This window comes from Clupea harengus, chromosome 13 (genome assembly GCF_900700415.2).
Source record: "Clupea harengus chromosome 13, Ch_v2.0.2, whole genome shotgun sequence".
NCBI classification, from domain to species: Eukaryota; Metazoa; Chordata; class Actinopteri; order Clupeiformes; family Clupeidae; genus Clupea; species Clupea harengus.
Genome location: NC_045164.1, coordinates 26,203,744 through 26,225,826, shown reverse-complemented (window position 1 = coordinate 26,225,826; position 22,083 = coordinate 26,203,744). Strand labels below are relative to the sequence as shown.

General features: G+C 48.6%; 2 protein-coding genes across 2 annotated transcripts in view; both read left to right on the top strand.

The window, feature by feature from the left end:
• Positions 1–3,136, top strand: part of camk2g2 (calcium/calmodulin-dependent protein kinase (CaM kinase) II gamma 2) — an 85,808-nt gene extending 82,672 nt beyond the window's left edge. The window contains exons 18-21 of the mRNA XM_042709640.1: positions 353–428; positions 1,097–1,191; positions 2,059–2,308; positions 3,001–3,136. Of these exons, the coding sequence (XP_042565574.1) occupies positions 353–428; positions 1,097–1,191; positions 2,059–2,291 (404 nt within the window). The 3' untranslated portion in view covers positions 2,292–2,308; positions 3,001–3,136. The remainder of the gene's footprint in view (positions 1–352; positions 429–1,096; positions 1,192–2,058; positions 2,309–3,000) is intronic.
• A 5,960-nt stretch (positions 3,137–9,096) lies between these two features.
• Positions 9,097–18,377, top strand: synpo2la (synaptopodin 2-like a). Its single transcript, XM_031579260.2, has 4 exons — positions 9,097–9,490; positions 11,992–12,143; positions 12,417–13,108; positions 15,981–18,377. The coding sequence occupies exons 1-4, from the start codon at positions 9,389–9,391 to the stop codon at positions 18,206–18,208; spliced, it is 3,174 nt and encodes a 1,057-aa protein (XP_031435120.1). The 5' UTR covers positions 9,097–9,388; the 3' UTR covers positions 18,209–18,377.
• The last annotated feature ends 3,706 nt before the right edge of the window (positions 18,378–22,083 follow it).

The following is a 22,083-nucleotide window of genomic DNA, read 5'->3' as shown; positions in this document are numbered from 1 at the left end:
GAAGCTCTCTTCCCTCTGTCTCTTTCTTTCTCTCTCTGTCAGATGCCATGTAGTCTGTCACAGTGTTTGTCTTTCTCAAACTCTCATGTGGTTTTAATGGGAATGGCAGTTTTCCCTGGGGGATGTTAGCATGCTAGGTCTTAGTGCATAAGAGAGTAAGGAAGGGGATGTTAGCATGCTAGGTCTTAGTTCATTAGAGAGTAAGGAGTGGAGTGGGGTGGAGCAGGGTAGCACAGATATTTTGCACACGGTTCTGAAGACATTTAAGTCGAGCCTCTGTTGGTGTCTCTTGTCCTCTGACAATGTTTTTGTTTTTTTCTGTCCTCTTGTCTCCTCCCTCCCGTCTTTCCAGCTCGCAAGCAGGAGATCATCAAGATCACGGAGCAGCTGATCGAGGCGATTAACAATGGAGACTTTGAGGCTTACACGTGAGTGTGCTGCACACCCTAATTACCACAGGCTGAGCCTTCTGTGCTGTCAGCGCCCCCTACTGCTCAGATCAGATCATAGGCCTGTCAGCGCCCCCTACTGCTCAGATCAGATCATAGGCCTGTCAGCGCCCCCTACTGCTCAGATCAGATCATAGGCCTGTCAGCGCCCCCTACTGCTCAGATCAGATCATAGGCCTGTCAGCGCCCCCTACTGGTCATAGGCCTGTCAGCGCCCCCTACTGCTCAGATCATAGGCCTGTCAGCGCCCCCTACTGCTCAGATCATAGGCCTGTCAGCGCCCCCTACTGCTCAGATCAGATCATAGGCCTGTCAGCGCCCCCTACTGCTCAGATCAGATCATAGCGCCCCCTACTGCTCAGATCAGATCATAGGCCTGTCAGCGCCCCCTACTGCTCAGATCAGATCATAGGCCTGTCAGCCATGTGGAGGAGTCTGAGAAGCTCCCACCACAACCCCTTATTAACATGGAGTTCCTGATGGAGTAATTGTGGTCTTTCTGCTGTGTGAAGAGTGTTAGAGGTGGTGGTGGGAAGAGAGAGAGAGAGAGAGAGAGAGTGTGTGTGTGTGTGTGTGTGTGTGTGTGTGTGTGTGTGTGTGTGTGTGTGTGAGAGGAGGCTTATGTTTTGTGTGCTCTTCTCTCGTAGGAGAATCTGCGACCCCGGCCTGACCTCCTTTGAGCCGGAGACGCTGGGGAACCTGGTGGAGGGCATGGACTTCCACAAGTTCTACTTTGAGAACTGTGAGTGCTCTGTAGCCAGTTCCCCATTGGCTGTTTTTTCCCCCAAATCATTATCAAAGCCCAGTTGGGTTCACTGGAAAACCGAATACCAACTTTCAGTTTGGAGGCCAGGACTGCCAATGTTGGATGCAAACCAGCAGCGGTGCTTGCTGTGAAGTGTCCACTTTTTAAGTTTCAACCCCAAAAAAGAAATCTGACCTGATGGATAACAAAAAGCTATTTGATCTTTTAGATAATGTCTGTTCGATATCCACTACTCAGCCCTTTTAATGTTTGACCAGCATAACAACATCATGTAGGGAATTTAATCAAGAGGGCCGTATGCAAGTTCTTATGGGTCTCACTACTCCACCGATTTATTATTATTATTTATTATTTATTATTTATTATTTATTATTTATTCTACCCACATGCCACCGTCCCCTTGGTCCAAATCCTTGATGAATGAATGGGTTTGTGAGGTCTGAATCACGCAGGGTTGCTGTATGTTGATACAAACGTGTTCAGAATGTGCACTTATCAGCACTTATCTGCAAGAACCCTGAAGTGGGTTATGAAGGGTGAAGGCATAGACCAGCCTGGACAGAGCTTTTAGGACATGCTTTAAATCTTTTTAATTTCACTACAGTGATAAATAATAAATAGATTCTCTAAAAGCTGAAAGATCTAACTATAAAAAGATGGAAGATGAAACTACAGAAGTATAAAAAAAAAAGAAGTAGGAAGGCTCTAAAAGCTGAAAGATCTAACTATAAAAAGATCGAAGATGAAACTACAGAAGTTAAAAAAAAAAAAAAAAAAAAGGTAGGAAGGCAGTCTCTGCAATTATGCCAGTTGATGCTAACGGTCCTCTGCTGCCCCCTGCAGTGCTGAGCAAGAACAGCAAGCCGGTGCACACGACCATCCTGAACCCGCACGTGCACCTGATCGGCGAGGACGCAGCATGCATCGCCTACATCCGCCTGACGCAGTACATGGACACGCAGGGGCGCCCGCGCAGCTGCCAGTCGGAGGAGACGCGCGTCTGGCACCGCCGCGAGGCCAAGTGGCTCAACGTGCACTTCCACTGCTCAGGAGCGCCCGCAGCACCTCTCCAGTGAACCTCCCCGGGCCACAGGTCTATCTCACACACACACACACACACACACACACACACACACACACACACACACACACACACTCACACTTCCACTGCTCAGGAGCGCCCGCAGCACCGCTCCAGTGAACCTCCCCGGGCCACAGGTCTCACACACACACACACACACACACACACACACACACACACACACACACACACACACACTTCCACTGCTCAGGAGCGCCCGCAGCACCTCTCCAGTGAACCTCCCCGGGCCACAGGTCTATCTCACACACACACACACGCACGCACACACACACACACACACACACACACACACACACACACACACACACACACACACACACACACACACACACACACACACACACACACACACACTCACACACACTCTCACACTTTCACCACACCACACATACTCATGGACTAATGTTCAAAAGTCCTCTTTTTAAGAGACACATTCATGCACTTACACACACACACACACACACACACACATAGTGTTCTTGTGCCTCAATTAGTAGAGGAGCTGGGAGAGCAAGGTTCTAACGACACTAAGATTATAGGTCTAATTACATGAGTACAAAGTACATAGTACAAATTACATATACACATTACACATTTCGTACTCATTTTGATCAGTAACTCTTATAGATGTGCTCCTGTTTGTTCCCAAACAGTAAAGTCTGTTCCCCTTCTTCTGCGTCTAGCTTGCCTGATGTCTGAAGCTGATTGGAGCATTTCTTCTCCGTGGTCGGGTTGGCGCCAGGTACCTGGTTGGAAGAGACCTCTTGAAGATTTGACACCAGAAGAGATAAAAAAATTTAAAAAAAACAACCGTAAAAAGTAAAATACGTATATCTTTCAAAAGCCTGTCGGGCAATACCACCACCACTACTACCACCACCTCCTCCTGTTGAGTCCAACCCCTAGCTACCAGACCAGGGAGCGTGGGGCTGGGGCAATCCTAGTCTTCTGGATGGTGCATGCTTCTAAAGGCCCTCAAGGGGGCACTGTCTCGTCCTTTCTTCACCATCTTTATTGCCTGTTGTTCAGAGAAGTTGTGTTTTTTTTTTTTTTTTTTGTTTGTTTGTTGTTTTTTTTTTTTTTTTTTTTAAAGGGTGTTTCAAAGTATTAACTAGTGCAACCTATTTGAAATTTGTCTGCAACTTCACGTCAAATCAAGAGGACTGAGAGTTTAGGAGTCGATTGCCGTTCAGAAATGTGAATTGTGTTCCTTTGTGTAAGAGCACACACCCATTTTAGAGACCGGTGATGTGAGGATTCCTTTGTTGGTGTTTTTTTGTTTATTCTTTGTTTGTTTTTTGTATGCAGAGATATGGGTGGGATGGTGGCCTGAAAGGGACTAAATTGTGTATAGCTAATATCAGAAGTTAAAAGCACCAAAGTGTAGACTTGTTTAGATGCATTTAGACATTAAAGAGATGTGTTAATGTTCCTTTTGTGGGGAGGGGGAGGGAACCGGGGTTCAAATGGAAATGTTTTTTTTTTTTTTAAGTATTGTGTTTATGTGAAACTCTTGATTTTTATCTCCTGAATGATGCTGTATTTGAAAGTATTTTGTGTTTAACAGAATTGTTTTAAAAGGGGAGGGGTGAACAGGGGCTTTATTTAACATTATGTATACATAGATATTTATACAGAGAAAGGTTAAAAAAAGGTCTTTAGTGTCAGGCTTCTGGGTGTGGAGGAGTGTGCAGTCTATGTGTGTGTGTGTGTGAATGAGTGAGTGTGTGTGTTCTCCAGCTCATTGCTGGCTCTGTTGTGCTTTTTTGAGAATTTGTTCCTCCCCTCTCTAACTCCTCCTACTTGCATGGCAGCCAGATGCCGTGAGCTGTGGTTGGCTGCGGACCTCAGGGCTCCGGCCCACTCTTCTGTCCTCAGCGACGCCCTCCCCCCCGGCTGTCGGAACCTGAAGTTGCAGAACACTCCCTGTTTGTTTGTGATTCGTTTCGGCGTTGTCAGAGTTCACTGTTACTGCCTCCAGTGCACTAAGGGGCGCTAAACACTACAACTCGGACCACAGCTCTCTCTCCTGCACACAGGCACTGATCTCAAAGTCCTTTTTTTATTGCATATCGTTTTTTCTATACTCTATGAAGCATGTTTGGTTGGTTTGTTTGTTCGTTGTTATGGGTGGGGGAGGGGTGGAGGAAATATGGCCTGTACTGTTTTTGCACATAAGCTTGAGACTCTATGCTGTTCTGTTCACATGCGGTGAACTCTTCCTCGCTTTTCTCTCTGCAACTTCAGGTTATAACTTCCCTGCCAAGGGTCTTTCAATTTTTTGTTTTAATTCCAGAGGAGAGGGACCCTGACATCCAGTCCGTAGCCAAGGAAGCCCCCTCAATATGTCCATGCACCTGTCTGTCCGGTGTCCTCGTTGTCCAAGTCCTGTTCTGAGTTTGTATCGTCTTTTGTTGTCCCTCCCTTACAACCCCCCCTCCCCCCTTTGCTGTTCACGGTTTATTGGTAGCAGGCGTGGGGGGGGGGGAGACACACACTGTTAAAGAGGAACACTGGGTATGCTGGGGTGTGGTGAGCGGTCACATGTTCAACTGCTGACGTCTGATTGATGGGATAGAAGAATGGAGTGTATCACGGGATAGAGGAAAGTTGAGGGGCTTAAGTCGAGCTGAAGGCAATTGAAGGTTTGAAGGCGTATTTGTTGCCGTTTTTGTTTGTAAATGTTCTTCCTGTTTAGTGTTTTGTAGTGTTTGTAGTGTTGGTATGGCTGATCTGGTCTTTTCTATTGGAGCTGGGCAGACTCACCTGGTGGCAGTCACTCACTGGGGGATGGAGACGGATCACTGAAGTCCCCTCCCTCTGTCCACCCCTGCGCGCACACACACACACACACACACACACACACACACACACACACACACACACACACACACAGAAATATTAACACGGAGACGGTTTCTCTGAATAACATGTTACACTTGTTGGCTAGACCTAATCACACGCATTCACTTGCATAAACACACCCCTCACTAATCATACAACTTAAGTACACAGGTGAATTTATACATGCACACACACAAACACAAACACGTGCAATGAGCTCCCTTTTAAAGAACATATCCGTGTGTCGATGGTGTAACAATTCAGCTGTTTCTTCACTGTGTTCCAAGTATAAAATGTGCTGCGTGTAACTTGTGCCGCCGGAGGGGTCAGGCTTGCTGTGTGGCCCTCGTTGACTTTTGTGTCGAGCAATAGTGCTTTGTTCCATAGTGCTCATGCCAGTCCTGGGCAGAGAGGAGACTAGGGGGGGGAAATCACTATCAGGAAGGAAGAAACGTTGCCGTCTATCTTGAAGACTTTTTAAAAAAAATAAGAGAGAGAGAGAGAGAGGAAGTCTAAACTCTGCCCAAGTCATCTCACGTGTGTGTGTGTGTGTGCGCTTGTCGTGAGCTCCCCCCCCCTCACCCACACCGTGCACCAGCCCAGCTTGCCACCCCCCCCCCAGGGGCGCACCGTGACGCCCACCCCCACTTTCTCCATCAGACGCCCCTTCCTTACGCCCCGCACCACCTTGCGATGTGTAGTTCTGACTTGCGTGATGTTTTTAACTGTATCGTTCGGTCCTACAGGGGGCCTGTGTCTGGCTTTCTTGCGCCCCCAGTGAACCACCACCCTCCCCGCCTCGTACCCATCCCCTCCCCTCCCCTCCCCTCCCCTCCCCTCTCCACCTAACTGTTGTGTCATTCATTCAGCCTTGGGAATGTTCATTTGTAAGAGTTATCAATGCAGTCTGCTTAAGCACCGCCATAGTCCAGAAAAAAAAAGACTTTGAAAGGGATGACCGAGAAACAAATAAGATAATCGAGGTCTAAACATGACGCCCTGCGTAGCGCTAAGCCCGCCCGCTGCAGGACTATGAGGGCCGTTATGTACTAAACAGTCGAAAAGAGAAAAATAACAATAAATCCCGAAAAGCCACTCACTTTACCTACTAAACATATATGCAGTTTTACAAGTGGAGGAAATATGCATGTCTACTTTCTGGTAATAATTTTCACTGTCTGTGTTAACTTCAAAAATGGAAATCTATGTGTGTGTTACCTGCATCCTCAAGGTGATGAAATGGCTCTGTCTCCGATACTACAATGAAGTGATGTATCATGTTTTTAATGGACAAAAGATTAACAAAGCCTTAGCTTGGTATGTTCCCCTATATTAGTGAATTTATTGCTTTTAAACCATATGCTATGGGGCTTCATATGACTATACTCTTGAGTTTTAAAATTGGATGCTGGATTTTTTTGCATGACCATATGATTAATAAAACCATGAATTAAAAAAAAAAATATCAAGTGTTTGTTTGAATGTTGGTGGATCATCATAGATTTGTTATTGAAATGATCTGAAGGTATTTAATAAAAATAACATTTCAATGCTGGTCATCTGTCCTTTTTTTTCTTTTCTTTCTTCCTTTTACAACTTCAGACAATGTTGTACACTGTCCCAACGTCTGGCAGCTGTCCCAGGTGTGGATTTGAGAAGATTAATCGTGGACTAAATTTGATTTGCAATTCAGGCACCACTCACATTGCACTTGCATCCTCATCTGGGCTCATCCACTGCCTCAGCCCCCAGCCTGTTATATATAGACACTAACCAACACCTCAAATAATAGCATTGGCGTGATGTTTATGTCAACTATCTATATAGCTTTCAGTGTGACTGTCTTGGACCCTTTTGAAGAGCATTTGGCAGATACAGCATTAAGTTGACAAAAAAGAATAGGATAAAGATATTTTCAACCCAACACATGCTGAAAACAATAATGCTTTGTACTGACTACAAAATATGGTTGTTAACTAATTTTTTTTATTATTGTATTATTATGGTTAGTTTCTAATATGTTGGCACTCTGAGATTCTTCTGAATGAAGAGTGCATTACAAATTAAATTAATTATTATTATTATTATGGTGACCGTGGAGGGGAAAATAATCTTATTTCAGGGAGGATTCAGGCCTGATGTAAACAGCCCAGTGCTGGATACTTCCACACACACGCCGAGGGTGATGGGGTTAAAGTGCTGGTATGGGTTGTGTTGCTAGTCACTATTTAATTAAGGTTTCCAGCGAGGGATTCGGTTGATTTGGCAGTCACACCAGAATAACTACCGCAGCTCAAGCAGATTACTCTCCTGCTCGTGAAAACAAGGTGTCACTTTGTCTCCTCCAATCACCTTCGTGGGAATTACAGTGAGGAAAATAAGTATTTGAACCCCTGCCGATTTCGCAAGTTTAGCCACTTGCAAAGAAATGTGTGATCCTATAATTGTAATAGTAGGTGTATTTTAACAGTGAGAAACAGAATATCAACAAAACAATCCAGAAATCGGCAGGGGTTCAAATACTTATTTTCCCCACTGTACATGACCTGTTGGTTGGCGTCTGGCCATGCTGCCCCAAAGGTGCTTCAGCGCACCTCCACTGTAGTGGGGGCTTTGCGTTAGCATGGAAATGCTAACATCCATTGTGCTGCTGTCCCACGAGCAGTGACCTCTCGGTGACCTCTTGGCAGCGGTGCGGATGGGATTTTTGAACTGGGGGGGACGCTAATATCGCCTAATCAGCTGTGCAGAGTTATTAACTGATGATTGTCGCCTTACGTAGGGAGAGTGGTGGGGACGGATCGGGGTCACTATGAATCTGGGGGGGACATGCCTCTTGGGTCAGGACCCTGCTGGGACATCATATGTTCACTGACGTCAGTTCAGACGTTTATTTCCTACTGTGAGTAACCGTGTCATCATAGTGAAGTAGGTTAATATGTGACCTTTACAAATGGGGACTTACCCTTCCCGTAGGAGAAAACATGTTTTGTTTGAGTGAGCCTGGTTCTTGGAGTGGCCATGTTGGATTTTTGATCCATAACCTGATGTGGAGCTTCTTGTCGAGATAAGGTTATGACCGATGTTGTTCGAGATCTCCAGTTGAAGAGATCTGCCCTCTGAGAATATGTGGTTTATTTCACCAGATAAGGCTGGAGCTTTGGACGTCTGGAAGCCCTTTTTCTGAGTCCTCAAACTTAAGGGACCTTTCAAATAGTCATATTTGTATGTCAATGGGAGGTAATACTAACCACTACGTGACTGTTAAAAGATTTTCATGTCTTCCATCATGATCTTTCTCCGGCTCATAAAATGGAGTTGAATGTGTCTGATGAGTCTCAGGTGTCAGCAACGTGGTGTTTACCTGAAGCTCCCATTGCGAGTAGTTTCTCTGACGTCACCGTTCTCCTGATATCCCCCCCGGCCGCCCCAGCCAGCCCTCCCCTGTGTGGGAGCAGGGTTCTGGCCTCCTCTGTGTGGGAGCAGGGTTCTGGCCTCCTCTGTGTGGGAGCAGGGTTCTGGCCTCCTCTGTGTGGGAGCAGGGTTCTGGCCTCCTCTGTGTGGGAGCGGGGTTCTGGCCTCCTCTGTGTGGGAGCGGGGTTCTGGGTTCTGGGCTCCCCTGTGTAGGCGCAGGGTTCTGGGCTCACACCCCCAGCCAGCCCTCCCCTGTGTAGGCGCAGGGTTCTGGCCTCCTCTGTGTGGGAGCGGGGTTCTGGGTTCTGGCCTCCCCTGTGCAGGCAGCAGGGTTCTGGGCTCACAGGCCTATTTTTGGGAGGATATCTCAGCAGTGTCCTCTGAGTGACAGCACAAGTGTGCTACAGGACCCTCCCCTCCGCCGCCCCCCCCCCCCTCTCCTCGGGCACAGAATTCCACAGGTCTCTCTCTCTATTTTAACTCCCCAAGCCACAGTACCCCTATCAGCAACACACTGGTCAGGGAAAGGGAGGGGTGTGTGTGTGTGCGTGTGTGCGTGTGTGCGCGACTGCGCATGTGTGTGTCCATGCGTGTGCGCGAGCAATCGAGGGAGGGAGTGCCAACCGCAGGACACTGCAGCAGCCAGCACTTTGAGAGAGAATCGGCCCTTAGCTCTGTGAAAGGGGCCCCCGTGAAAGAAAAAACATGGACACATGGAGACGCTGAGGGCCCCCAGTCCCCCCTGACAGAAACACTGGCAGAACGAACACACACTCACCCTGAGGGACCCTGAAGGCCGGCGTCGTGAACACCATGGTGGCCGAGGAGGTTATCATCGCCCTGTCCGGAGGAGCGCCATGGGGCTTTCGACTGCAGGGAGGCATGGAGCACCAGAAGCCCCTTCAGGTGGCCAAGGTATGGGCTTCAACCCCTCAGCAGAGAGCGATAACCAATCGGTGGCTGTGGCTGTGGTTAGGAGCTGTAACACACCAGAATCAGCTGGGTGATCAAGTCCTCATGTGGTTCCATATCTGACTGTATTGATGAGACATTTTGTATTTATATAATTTTTATTATTATTATTATTATTATTTATATTATTATTAATATTTTGGAAGTTGGACATTAAGCTCAGGAAGTGCTGTTTTGGCCGTGAGTGCATGAAAGTGGAGGTAGCCACCGAGGGCAGAGGTGGAGGTGGAGATGGAGGAGGAGGAGGAGGAGGTGGAAGCGGAGGAGGAGGAGGAGGAGGTGGAGGAGGAGGTGGAGGTGGAAGCGGAGGAGGAGGAGGTGGAGGCCCTTTACTGGATCATATGCCTGCTGTGAAACAGGGCCTCATGAGGAGACAGTGCTGTGATTGATAGCGCTGAGAACACATAGCTTGGCGTGCATGCATGTAGGGCAGAGCTGGTTAACCTATATGCTGAATGTTGGGTTTCTGAATCATAGTGACCTGTGAGGAAGGGTAGCCTAAATATATATTTTTGAGAGATTAGCATCAACTATTACTAGCGAGTATCAAATTAATTTCCGTTTCCTGTTTTATAAAAGGATTCCAGTGTCTATATCTATGTACAGAACACCAAATATGCAAGCTGGAGGATAGCCTACATATTCTACTCTGCATTTGCTTAATGTTGATGCTGCAAAAAATACATGCATACCATAAGGCCCTTTGATGCCTTACTAGGTCCAGCTTTAGCTTGACAGTCTCGTGCAAGAAAGCTGGTATTTTCTGTGCAGTCTGGCCTACACTGGCTATTTAAATGGAGTTAAGATGCTAAAATGTAATGATGGATTTCCACATTATATACTCCAGCTTGTTGCCAAAGTATTTGGAGACAGATCTAGTACCTTCGCTTGATGTTTATTTAAGTCTCCCTGCAGGCAGGATATAAATGCCAGTACAGTGTGTTTCTGTGACTGCCCAAACTCTAGCTGAATTTACAAGTGTTGAGCTAGCAGAAAGTTATTTTTTCATGGGGGCTATTCTGGTAGACGGAGAAGCTAGCTGAAGCTCCAGATGGGGTTGCCTTAAGGTCAGGGGGGGGGGGGGTGTTTGTTTCAAGCTGTAGGAAAAATGTCCTGGTTTTATTTTTGTTTCAGCAAATCTTTAGTTAAAGAGCAGCAGACCAAATGTATCTATTCTGACAAATGTTGAGACTAACATGACATTGTCATTTCTCAGCCACTTGATTGTTTGGTACAGCTTTTTCATCTTTCTTACTATATTGGATCAACTGCTTTTCTTCGTTCTCTTTTAGTATACTATTTCGGTAGTATTCACACTTCTAATATACTTTATTTCGTGTGAAATTCACCTGTGTTGTGTCACTGATCAGCTGACCCGTGAGTAAATAGGTCACAGTAACCCCCTCTGGTCCTTGGAGGTGGCCGGCATGCGGCACGGAAGCCCCCTGTTCCCGTCCCAGTAGCTCCTGATCCAGACCACCTGACTGATGATTCACACACACACACACACCCACACACACACACACACACACACACACACACACACACACACACACACACACACACACACACACACACACACAGCTCTTCATCCACTCAATCCCAGGCCAGAACATTCCGCAGATGGCCTGGTTTATCTCTCACACAGGTGTTAGTCTCAGGGCGGCACGGAGCGAGTTGCTTTGAGCGAGGGCCTCCTGATAATGTGTTGACTAAGACGGCACAAGTAGCACATACAGACTCTGGTGGGAAATTCTTAAGCACCTGTGTCCTGAGGCCATAACAAGCCCCCCCCCCCTCAAGGATACCGACTGACTCACAGTTGATATCCTCCACACAAAGTCAGGAGCCCATTGGGTGGATTAGTCGTGGAGGGTCTTTGATTTAATTACGACATCACAAATGCCACCGCCGAGTATTTTAGGGGCGAGCTTGATTGATTGGTCCCCTGTTTGACCTCCAGCATGTCTGCCTCCACCAAGGCAACCATCTTGACATTTGTTTATAAAACAAGCGAGTGTTGTCGCTGGAGGCATGGCACCGGGCCAGCTGAAATGCTGATGGCACGGTCTTGGCTTGGCTGACATTTCACAATCAGAGTGGAAGGACAAGGCCACACTTGTGTTGGCATCTGGACAGCACCCACTTCTGGGCCATTGTACAGCATACAAAAACAGCCTCGGCCAGTTGCAGGAACTAAACGATGTTTCAAGAACGACAAGCCCCATGTTGAGATGACTCAATATAGACTCTCACCCAATATTCCTTTACATCATAGTTACTTTTGGATTCAAATAAATCTATAATCTATCTCTAACGTCTGGTGATCACAGGAATGTCTAGGGCCTTAGCTCCTAGCCTGTGCTTCTGGGGTAAATGTGTGTTGTTGTGCGTCTGGGGTAAATGTGTGTTGTTGATGCTGGCGTCTCCCTCTGCTGGTGCAGGTGCGGAAGCGGAGCAAGGCGTGCCGAGCGGGTCTCCGGGAGGGGGACGAGCTGGTGTCGATCAACGAGAGCACGTGCGGTGGCCTCTCCCACGCCCAGGCGATGGCCATCGTCGACGGCTCCCCCGGCACTTTACACATACGAGTCAAGAGGTCAGACATCTGTACCGCCTCTGGGCTTTAAAAAAATCCTAATTAATTAATATTAACATGAACTACTACTCCTACTCCTTGCAATACTACTACTACTAATACATTAAATTGTTTTAGATTTCATCTAGATTTTATTGAGCTTGATATTGGCTTGCAGTATCAATCATTTTGTTCTGTAAAGATCTTGACATAAGTAACATTTTAAATTGTTGAATTGCAATTGCATATGAGATCCCCAGTCCGTCCCCCTCAAACTCCACCCTCTCCTCCCAGGACTCCGGCAGGTTTCCAGTCAGTGGTCCTGCTGCCCCGCGCCCCGTCGCCCCGCATCGATAAAGAGTACCGCGCCACCCTGCGAGCCATGTCACCCCCTGGCGCCAGCCGATCCCAGCAGGCGTCCGTGCGGCAGGTCCACCGGGGCGCCTTCTTGTCCCCCACCGGTACCACCGGCACGAGCCGCAGCGGCCTGACCTCCCCGCCGGGCAGCGAGGCCTACTACGGCGAGACGGACAGCGATGCCGACGTGGTGGCCCAGGAGCGGCAAAGGCGCCAGAAGCGCAGCAGCCCCAGGATCAGCTGCCCGGGCAAGGCCGGCCGCGCGTCCCCCGAGGGAGGCGAGACCTCCGAGATGAGCGGCTACGACAGCGCCCCGGACCCGTCCTTCTGCGGGCTGGAGATGCTGCCGGGTGTGGCTCGCCGGGAGGTCATCTTCCAGCCGCCTCCGCCCTGCACCTGGTCCTCGCAGACCTCCACGGAGACGTCGTCCATGAGCGCGGACGACCAGAGCCCCAGAGAGGACAGCGGCTTCCAGGAACTGTCCGCCGTGCCCCTGGTATCCCCGGAGAGGGCCAAGGGGGCCATGATGCTGAGCTCCCACAGGCAGCTGGTGCCCATGGTTGGGCCTGTGGACATGCCCCGAGATGAAGAACTCACCGTCACCTACATGGACAAGGCCAAGCAAGCCAGTAAGTATGCCATGTGCCTCTTGTAATGATTACTTTAGCGTCTGCTAAATGACTAAATGTAAATGTAAATGTAAATGTACTTGCTCGATTTTCCTTAATTCGTTTTCATGCCAGTTATGACACTAATGAGAAGATGAACTGGCTTCATAATATTACGTGGAAATTCTGCAAGAGAACACTCAAGGAGATGGCCAGACCTCCTAAGCATGAAAGGACTACTCTTGGCTTTCAAATGACTCTTGTTTATTTTGAATCCTTTCTGTTATAAACTATATTTGTCCTATTGAAACTATATTTGTCCTATTGAAACATTAGAAAAGAATAATAGACATGAGCCGGCCCAACAGGGCCGTCACACTGGAATGTTTGGAGGGACCAAAAAGCTAATCAACAACACCATTTGAGACATCGTCCAATCCTGTGGAAAGGTATTTCCTGTGTGCAAAGCACTTTATCAGAGTAGGAGAGATAAATATCACCTACTAATTAGGTTATTCACCCAATCAATTGAGAGAAGAACCTTTGAATAGGTATTCTCTCAGGTAACTAGCCAACACATGTCTTGAGTGACAATATGCCAGTCAACATGTAACGCAGAGGGAAGTGGAGGCAGTCACCCTGGGCCTGCCTCGCAGGACTGGGACTATAGTGGAGACCGTCACCCTGGGTCTGTCCAGCAGGACTGGGACTATAGTGGAGGCAGTCACAGTAAGTAGAGGCACAGAGGCAGTCAGGACAGGGACTATAGTGGAGGCCGTCACCCTGGTTCTGTCCAGCAGGACTGGGACTATAGTGGAGGCAGTCACCCTGGGTCTGTGGAGGCAGTCACCCTGGGTCTGTCCAGCAGGACTGGGACTATAGTGAATGCAGTCACCCTGGGTCTGTCCAGCAGGACTGGGACTATAGTGGAGGCCGTCAGGACTGGGACTATAGTGGAGGCAGTCACCCTGGGTCTGTCCAGCAGGACTGGGACTATAGTGGAGGCCGTCAGGACTGGGACTATAGTGGAGGCAGTCACCCTGGGTCTGTCCAGCAGGACTGGGACTATATTTGTTCTCTGCTTCAGTGGTCCGATAACCTGAGCACCTCCTCTTCTAGCTGGCACAGGCACCTACAGCTGCTATCTGGTATCAAGTAGCAGACTTACTCTTTCCCTCCCTCTCTTTCTCTCTCCCCACCCCTCCTTCCCTCCCTCTCTTTCTTTCTCTCTCTCCACACCTCCTTCCCTCCCTTTCTTTCTCTCTCTCCACACCTCCTTCCCTTCATCTCTCTCTCTCTCAACACCTCCTTCCCTTCCTACTTCTTTCTCTCTCCCCCTCCCTCTTCTTTTCTCTTCTTCCTACGCCTCATCTCAGTTTCTCAATCCTTCCATCCTTCCTCCACGTGTTCTTTCCATCACTGCCTTAAGCCTACATTACATTGCACACACACACACACACACACACACACACACACACACATCTCTTGAGGCTCAGCTGAGGAATGTGTGCTTGTCTGTAGACCCTGAGATGTGGAACTGGAACGGCACTGGGTTCCATCATCATGTTATTGTTATGGATATTTCAGCTCTTTACACAAGACACATTTGGCAAATGTAGGTCTGTCAAAATGTCCATACGGCCATATCTATCTACATTCCTGTCAGTTTCTTTTCTTCATTTCAGTATCCGTGATCGATGAGAACAAATGTAGTTCATGAAGCTCATGAACTCTTCCTTGCTTGAGAGAGAACAGTCACAAAAGACTTACAACTTCTGCACCTGATCTCTCTGCTCCTGGCACATTTAAACCGGAGCACAGAGGCCTGTGGCTATTTGAGGGAGTTCTGTTTCCAGGAGACCAGCAAATATAACGCCATAAATCTGCAGGTCTGCCCTCTTAGCACATGCCTCATGGTCAGGTGTCCTCACAAAGTGTATTTCACTTTGGGTTTGAAGATGTTCTTGATTTTCAACAAGCTGCACGGTCAAGTTTGATTTTGTATATTTTTGAGGAGATAGCTCTCCCCTGCCTGGTTTGGTGTATGTCTGACACTTAACCGTTTACTGATAATCTGATAAGCCACAGGCATGCTAAACGTTTTTTCACCGGATATAGAACCGTGTCAGTTCAAAAGATGGACGCTGCTAAACAGACTCTTCAAAAGGCATCTATGGAGATTGATGCTTGTTAAATATACTCCCAAAGCTGGTTTTAGCCCCTGATGTCACCAAGGGTCTCACGTAGATCTGCTCGTTAATCAATCACTTAACTCCTATGTGATCATGACCATAAGGGTATTAGCAAATATCCCAGCTAATCAGACAAGAGCCCTTGATGTGACAATCAGTTATATGGTAAAGAAAGTATAATTGAATGGTGCTTAAAAGCGTTGTAGCACTGTAATGTTGATGTTTTGTGGTTACTCTGTCTACAAAGATTTAAAGCAACACTATGCAACAAATTGCCATTTTTTGATGTCTGTTTTTATAGGCAACAATGTTTGGCATCATCTTCAATTCATTTTGATAGTGTATGATCATGTGAAGGACAAATAAATACACCTGCCTTTCCCACTTGCCATCCAGGATATGCACTATGTAGTTCTGTGTTCCGGGCTGGAACATCCCGCAAAATTGTGAGAAAACCTTTCAAAGCGTCACATTGCCAAATATATCACCAAAAGCAATGAGTAAGTAAGCCTTTGTCAGTGCCAACTGGGCTATTCAAGGCTTTTACAAGGGTTTTGCCTTTTAGGTAGTTAGCTAATTTTAGACCAAAACTACTTACTGTTGCTTTAATATGCGCTGCTACACCTGCGGAGAGTTACTTCCTGTCTCTTCAAACAACTCAGTCTTGAATTTCTCTGCGTTTCTCTTCTTCTTTTTGGCAGAGCTGAACCGTGGGGATAACGTCCAGGACAAGCAGGTGAAGGAGGCACGTGTTAAGTGCCGCACCATCGCCTCGTTGCTCACAGACGCCCCGAACCCCCACTCCAGAGGTGTGCTGATGTTCAAGAAGCGCCGGCAGCGTTCCAAGAAGTACACCCTCACCAGCTTCGGGAGCGTGGATGAGGACTTGCGCCAGGACTCGCAGGAAGAAGAAGACGGCATGTTCCCGGGCAGCGAGTCTGAGTTTGATGAGGACGGTTTCTCCGCTGCGCCGGATCCTACCTGGGACAGTGACTACCTGGACATGTTGGAGAAGCGCTCGGCGGGCGTGGCGGCCCATGCGGAGGACGCCCAGAGCGCGGGGCTCACCGGCACCTCCGGCAAAGGGGCTCAGCTGTTTGAGCAACAGCGGAAGAGAGGGGAAGAACACGCTAAGAAAGCAGCTATTGCACAGGCCCAGACACAGGTACAAGCACAGCCTTCACCACAGCTACAAGCACAGCCTTCACCACAGCTACAAGCACAGCCTTCACCACAGCTACAAGGACAGCCTTCACCACAGCTACAAGGACAGATGCAGATGCAGATGCAAAGCCTGATGCAACCGGAGCTGCAGACCCAAACCGTGCACAGTCTGACTCAGCCAGCTCACCAACCACAACCACAGATATCCCACATGCAGGTCCAGCCTTCCCCCCAGCCCCCGCCAGTGGCTCCCAAACCCCAACAGTACCCAAGAGAGGCCCCCCCACCCCAACAGTACCCAAGAGAGGCCCCCCCACCCCAACAGTACCCAAGAGAGGCCGCCCCACTGCCACAGAAGCCCCCTACTCTGCCTCCTGCTCCCGTCGTGGATGCTCAGTCCCTTCCGATGATGACTAACGGACTAACGGCCCCACAGGGCTATGTCATGTCGTTAGCCCCAGAGGTGGCTGTAGCCCCAGCTGTAACTCTCCCTGCAGGGCCTGCAGTGTCCACTCTAACCGCTCCAACTCCCACTCCACTTCCAGAGATTCCCTCAAGCTCAGTTCTGAACCGGACGGCTCGGCCATTCGCTCCAGGTTTCATCAGCAACCGCGCTGCCACCGCCCCGGTCGTCTTCCGCCCCGCTGTGGCTAAGAGGGCCCCCCGGCCCGTCTCCGTGGCTGTGGTACAGCATCCCTTCTCTGCAGGTGATGAAAGGAATATAAGTGCAATCTCTTTCTCAACCTCTATGTCTGCTCCTTTTCTCGCCCCGGCTCCCTCGGTTGTTGCCCCTGCACCAGCCCCTGTTCCAGCTGTGGTTCCCAGTGCTGCCAGTGTGCCACTAGGACCCATGAATCCTCCAGTCTATGTCGTTCCTGCTGTACCTATCCCCGCCCCTGTACCTACATTTGCCCCTGCCCCTGTACCTATGTCTGCCCCTGCCCCTATGTCTGCCCCTGTACCTATCTTGGCTCCTGCACCCATACCAGCTTCCCCTCAGCTGGCCAGGACCTCCTCATCAATGGAGAACATTCAGGTCCCTGCTCCGCCGGTCCCGATGGAACCATTAGCACCAGTGGCGGCAGTAACTATGGCAACGCACGTAGCGCCTCCGGCCCCTGCTCCCGTTCCGGTTCCCGCTCCAGCACCTGCACCAGTTGCTGCTGCTGCCACTAGCTTTGACCTCCCAGTCCCCACACCGACTGCAGCGATGCACCAGTCCAGACTGAGGGCCACTACGGCCGGGGGACGCAGCGGCTTCCTGGAGGAGGCCCGTCGGCGTAGCGCCGGCCGACGCATGTTCCACAAGCCAGAGGACAAGAAGAACTCGCCCAACCCGACGCTACTCTCCATGGTGCAGAACCTGGACGACCGACCCAGGCACAGATACTCCGATCCCGTGTCGTACGACTATGATTACGGGGAAGAAGACACAGACGAGGCCCGGGGGAAAGTCCCTCCGCCGGTGGCCCCGAAGCCACGCATCATCCCCGAAGTCACCCACATCCCCCAAGCAGAGGGACGGGGGGCTGAGCTCTTCGCCCGCAGGCAGAGCCGGATGGACCAGTACGTGGTGGACTCGCCAGTCTCGCCCACCTACCCACCGCAGCAGGCTCCCCAGCTGTACGGGTCGAACGCACGAGACCAGTCACCTACTCAGTCTCTTCCTCCACAGTGGAAATATTCTCCCAACGTCCGCGCTCCTCCGCCCATTGGCTACAACCCCTTACACGGGCCCATGTTTCCCCATGGGGCCTCAGCGTGACAACGCCAGGATGCCCCCGGATGCCCTGAGGGGGGCCCGGGGGGGTTACGGAGCTCAGAAGGAAGGAATCCAAGCCCTGGACTTCCTGAGGAGACAGCCATACCAGCTCAACTCGGCCATGTTCGGAGGAAGCTCCGCCCCCATGCAGCAGGCCACCAACCAGTACCAGTACCAGCCGCAGAGAGAGGGTTACACTCTGAACCCGCCCCGGCAGATCCCGGTGAAGGCGGCACGTGTCTACGAGATCAGACGCTTCTCCACACCCACGCCCACCTCCGCCCCAACCATGGCCCCGAAGGTTATTGCCCCGCGCTCCGCCACCACCCTTGGAGAACGCATCTCCCGCTCGGACATGATCTCTCCGCCTCCGGCGCCCCGGGCCCCTCCTCCGGTCCCATTTTCGGCCCCCAAAACTGCTCCTGTTCCATTCCCTCAAGCTGCTCACCCCGGGGGTCTTCCTGAGCTCCCCAAAATCTCTGCTAACCCCATTCCCAACGCCCACCCTGTGCCTTACACCCCAACAGCCATGTCAGGCCTGTCCTACGCTGGAGGCCTGCAGGCTGCCAAGCAGTTCAAGAGTGCACCTGAGCTCTGTGCCCTGCCGCCTCTGAGGCCCGCACCTGTACAGGTGCCCAAGCCGCGCTTTGTTGCCACACGGGGCGGTTTCCAGCCTCGCGTGTGGAGGCCAGGTACCCTGCCGCACTGAACGGGTGACCCCCACCTGTCTCCTGTGAAGTCAGAACACCACCCAGCACAAAGAGGGTCACACTACTGTGTTTTCATACAACCAGCTGCGGCTCCTAAACTGCTAACAATAAGACAACAAGATTATGAAAACATGCAAATGGTAGAGATCATAGAGTTCAGTTAGTGTGTGATAATATGTATAGCTCCGTTAAAAAAAGCTGTATCCATTCATGTTCAGTGTTTAGCATGCTAACAATAATCTGAACCCCCAAAATCAAATAAAAAGAACACGTGACTCGAATGCCGATACCTAATAGATATTTTGTGGAATTTGTCAGATAGACACTTGGCTGGTTTTGTCACTGCTATTTTTATTAGCCAGTATATCATCACGCAGCTTCTAATCTCTGTTCTAGGTCTTGGGTGGTGCGCTTACACTCACTGACAAGTGATGTTAACCACCGAGAATGTGTGGCTTTTAACTCCACGAGTCTGTGACGCTTTTCCAACTCTAAGAGAGATCATCTTACCATGACATATTTCTGAAACTTAAACCATGGCTTCACTTAGGGGACATTCATGAAATCCAACACATATGATCATCTTTATAAAATGGGGTCAGTGATTTGAGCTGGGAGTTCAGGTAACAGGAGAGAGTGCTGCCATTGACTGCATGGAGGCTACGGTCTGGCTGGGAAATACCTCGACAGTACAGGACGTCCACTTAAACCAATTCGAAAAATCAAGTTTTATAGACAGAGACACAGAGTCTTCTGATCCTCTAGCTCATTCTCTTGGCCTAGTGTCAGGTGCAGATGCTTATGTTTACCAGAACCACTAATGTGATGTGTGTATTGCTGGGTATCTCAGAGAGTGCTTCAACCTATATATATATATCTTTTGATGAAAACATGAAACAGAGTCCAGGAACTGGTCTGATCCCTGTCTGAGAACCCGTCCTGAGGTCTGCCATGTTGAACTGAGTTCGTTTTCTCCTGTCACTGTCTTTTTCAAGCTACTGAGTTAGCCGCTTGCTCCTGTCAGTTTATAGTGCCACATAAAACCCAGAAACACTTCAATCATGGAGCACAGGCTTGAGTTAAAAGTGCCGTTTCTGTTTTTTACGCCGTGCACTTCTCTGCTAGCTCAGTAGTCTTGCTTTGTGAAATACTCCCCAAGCAGAATAAGCTGAACCTGAAGACATTTTAAACTGAGTTCTATCTCTTCTACCTGCTGACTGAGCTCAGAGTAAAGAACATTTCAACTATGTTTGATTCATTTCTCCAGATCTTAGCAGTTACAACATTTAATCCCCTTTCACAGTGACGATGTGCAGGGTTGTGCTGTGAAGATCATGCTGAGCGCAGTGAGGAGGCAGGAGGTTTGCATTTGTGTTCCCTTGCGCTGGCTGGGGCAGGTCAATCAGAAATAATATCTGTGTTGGCAAGGCCTGACGTGAACAGGTGTTCTGCTGTCACAGCCTATTTGTGGAGCCGTGTAAGCGATGAACTAGCCTGGACCACCGCTGTCTGGGTGTTGGATGCTAAATATCCATCCTCAAAATGCATACAACTGAGTACTAAGATAATGTTTGTTTTGAGAAAAAAAAGAGGAAAAAAACACTTTGATCCCTGCTTTATTTTAACCTGTTTTCTATGAGGTCAAACTGGTTGAAATGAAAACGTTTGAGGCACATTTGAGACGGCCACAGAAACAGAACACAAACTGTTTGTGGTTGGTTGTGGTTGTAGGTTGAGATGAACAGACTAATACCTGAGGTAAATAATGCTAGTTTAGATCTTCATTTACACATGGAAACATGAAGGAATTTAATTTGAGGGGTCTAGCAGAGTTGGTCAAGTTAGTCACTGCCTGTTACCTCTTCCGTTGCTAGTCTTGTTTTTTTTTTCACAAGACAACGCAGCAGAAGGGTGAAGTGTAATTTGAACCGACTAACTGGCTGTATGTCAAAGTGTGACTTTACTCAGCCTTCAGTGAAGAAAGTGATACAGAATGACCGGGATCTAGGATCCTGTTTGAGGGCGTAGAGGGGGTAATTGAGAGAGGCAAAGAAAATTCCACTATATGTCTTTTTTTCAGAATGAAACGCTGAAAAACCATTGAAGAGAACGTGGGAGTAAGAGAGTGAAGACGTGGCGAGATTGAGACAGTATATTACATGTAGAAGCTAACATGGACTTTACCTTGAGAACAAGCTCTTTGGAGGTCCCTGTAAAGGGGGCCAGAGTAAAGTAAGTGTGTCGGGTAATACAGAGCAACACAGTTGGGCAGAGACACGACAGGGTCCATGATCACTCTCCCCTGCAATGAGTTTGTTGTTTTTGTTATTTTTTTGGCTGTTTTACTTGCATAAAAATGAAAGCTTGCATCAAATAGGCCTGTGTACATGGTTTATGTCCTGCTGTTGATGAATTAGAAGGTATTTTGCATTAAAAAAAGCTTGCTAAAAAAATGCATAATGTTACTCGTGTGGCAAGGATAATTGGAGAGTGAGTGCAAGCATGTCTGGTGTTTATGATGGTGTTTATGATGATATTTAAGGGCAGAATGTACTTTTCAGTAAGACACACGTCGTTTTTAACTGAATAAAAATAGACTTTGAAATGTAATCCAACCGTCTGTCTTGTGACTCAATTCTGCCCCGCACTGCTTCACCAGTGAACAGGTTGGCAACAGAGTAGGACTTCCATTTCACTTCAGAAACTCGCAGACTTTCACTCCGCACTTGACCTTTGGGGAATCCCTTCCAAAATCTTTGAAGGGCATTACTATTGGTTCAGACCAACCCCAAGCCATCCTATTGGCTCAAGAAGAGTCCACAAAACTTTGCATTTCAATGAACCCAGTGTCACAAGTTGAACGTGCACTTCTTGCAGCCAAGTAAGCAACCTAATGATGCATGTGTGACATAAATACAGAGTGCAGGAAATGGAGGGAAGGTCAGAGAAAGAAGAGAAATGGAAGGACACCAAAGACTCTGTTTGCTGGACCTAAAACTGTCAATGTATGCACCTTTAATTAAAAGGAATGCTAAATATTGCGTGGGAATGCAAAAGTTTATATGTGTATATATATATATATATATATATATATATATATATATATATCTATCTATCTATCTATCTATCTATATATATATATATATACAGTTTGTAGTAGTACAGTAA

What these genes read in the sequence shown, in the direction of transcription:
- synpo2la (XM_031579260.2), top strand. Translation starts at nt 9,389, where the DNA reads ATGGTGGCCGAGGAGGTTATCATCGCCCTGTCCGGAGGAGCGCCATGG. An exon ending in AGCCCCTTCAGGTGGCCAAG is followed by an intron (nt 9,491 to 11,991) that starts GTATGGGCTTCA and finishes CTGCTGGTGCAG; the next exon opens with GTGCGGAAGCGGAGCAAGGC. An exon ending in GGACAAGGCCAAGCAAGCCA is followed by an intron (nt 13,109 to 15,980) that starts GTAAGTATGCCA and finishes TCTTTTTGGCAG; the next exon opens with AGCTGAACCGTGGGGATAAC.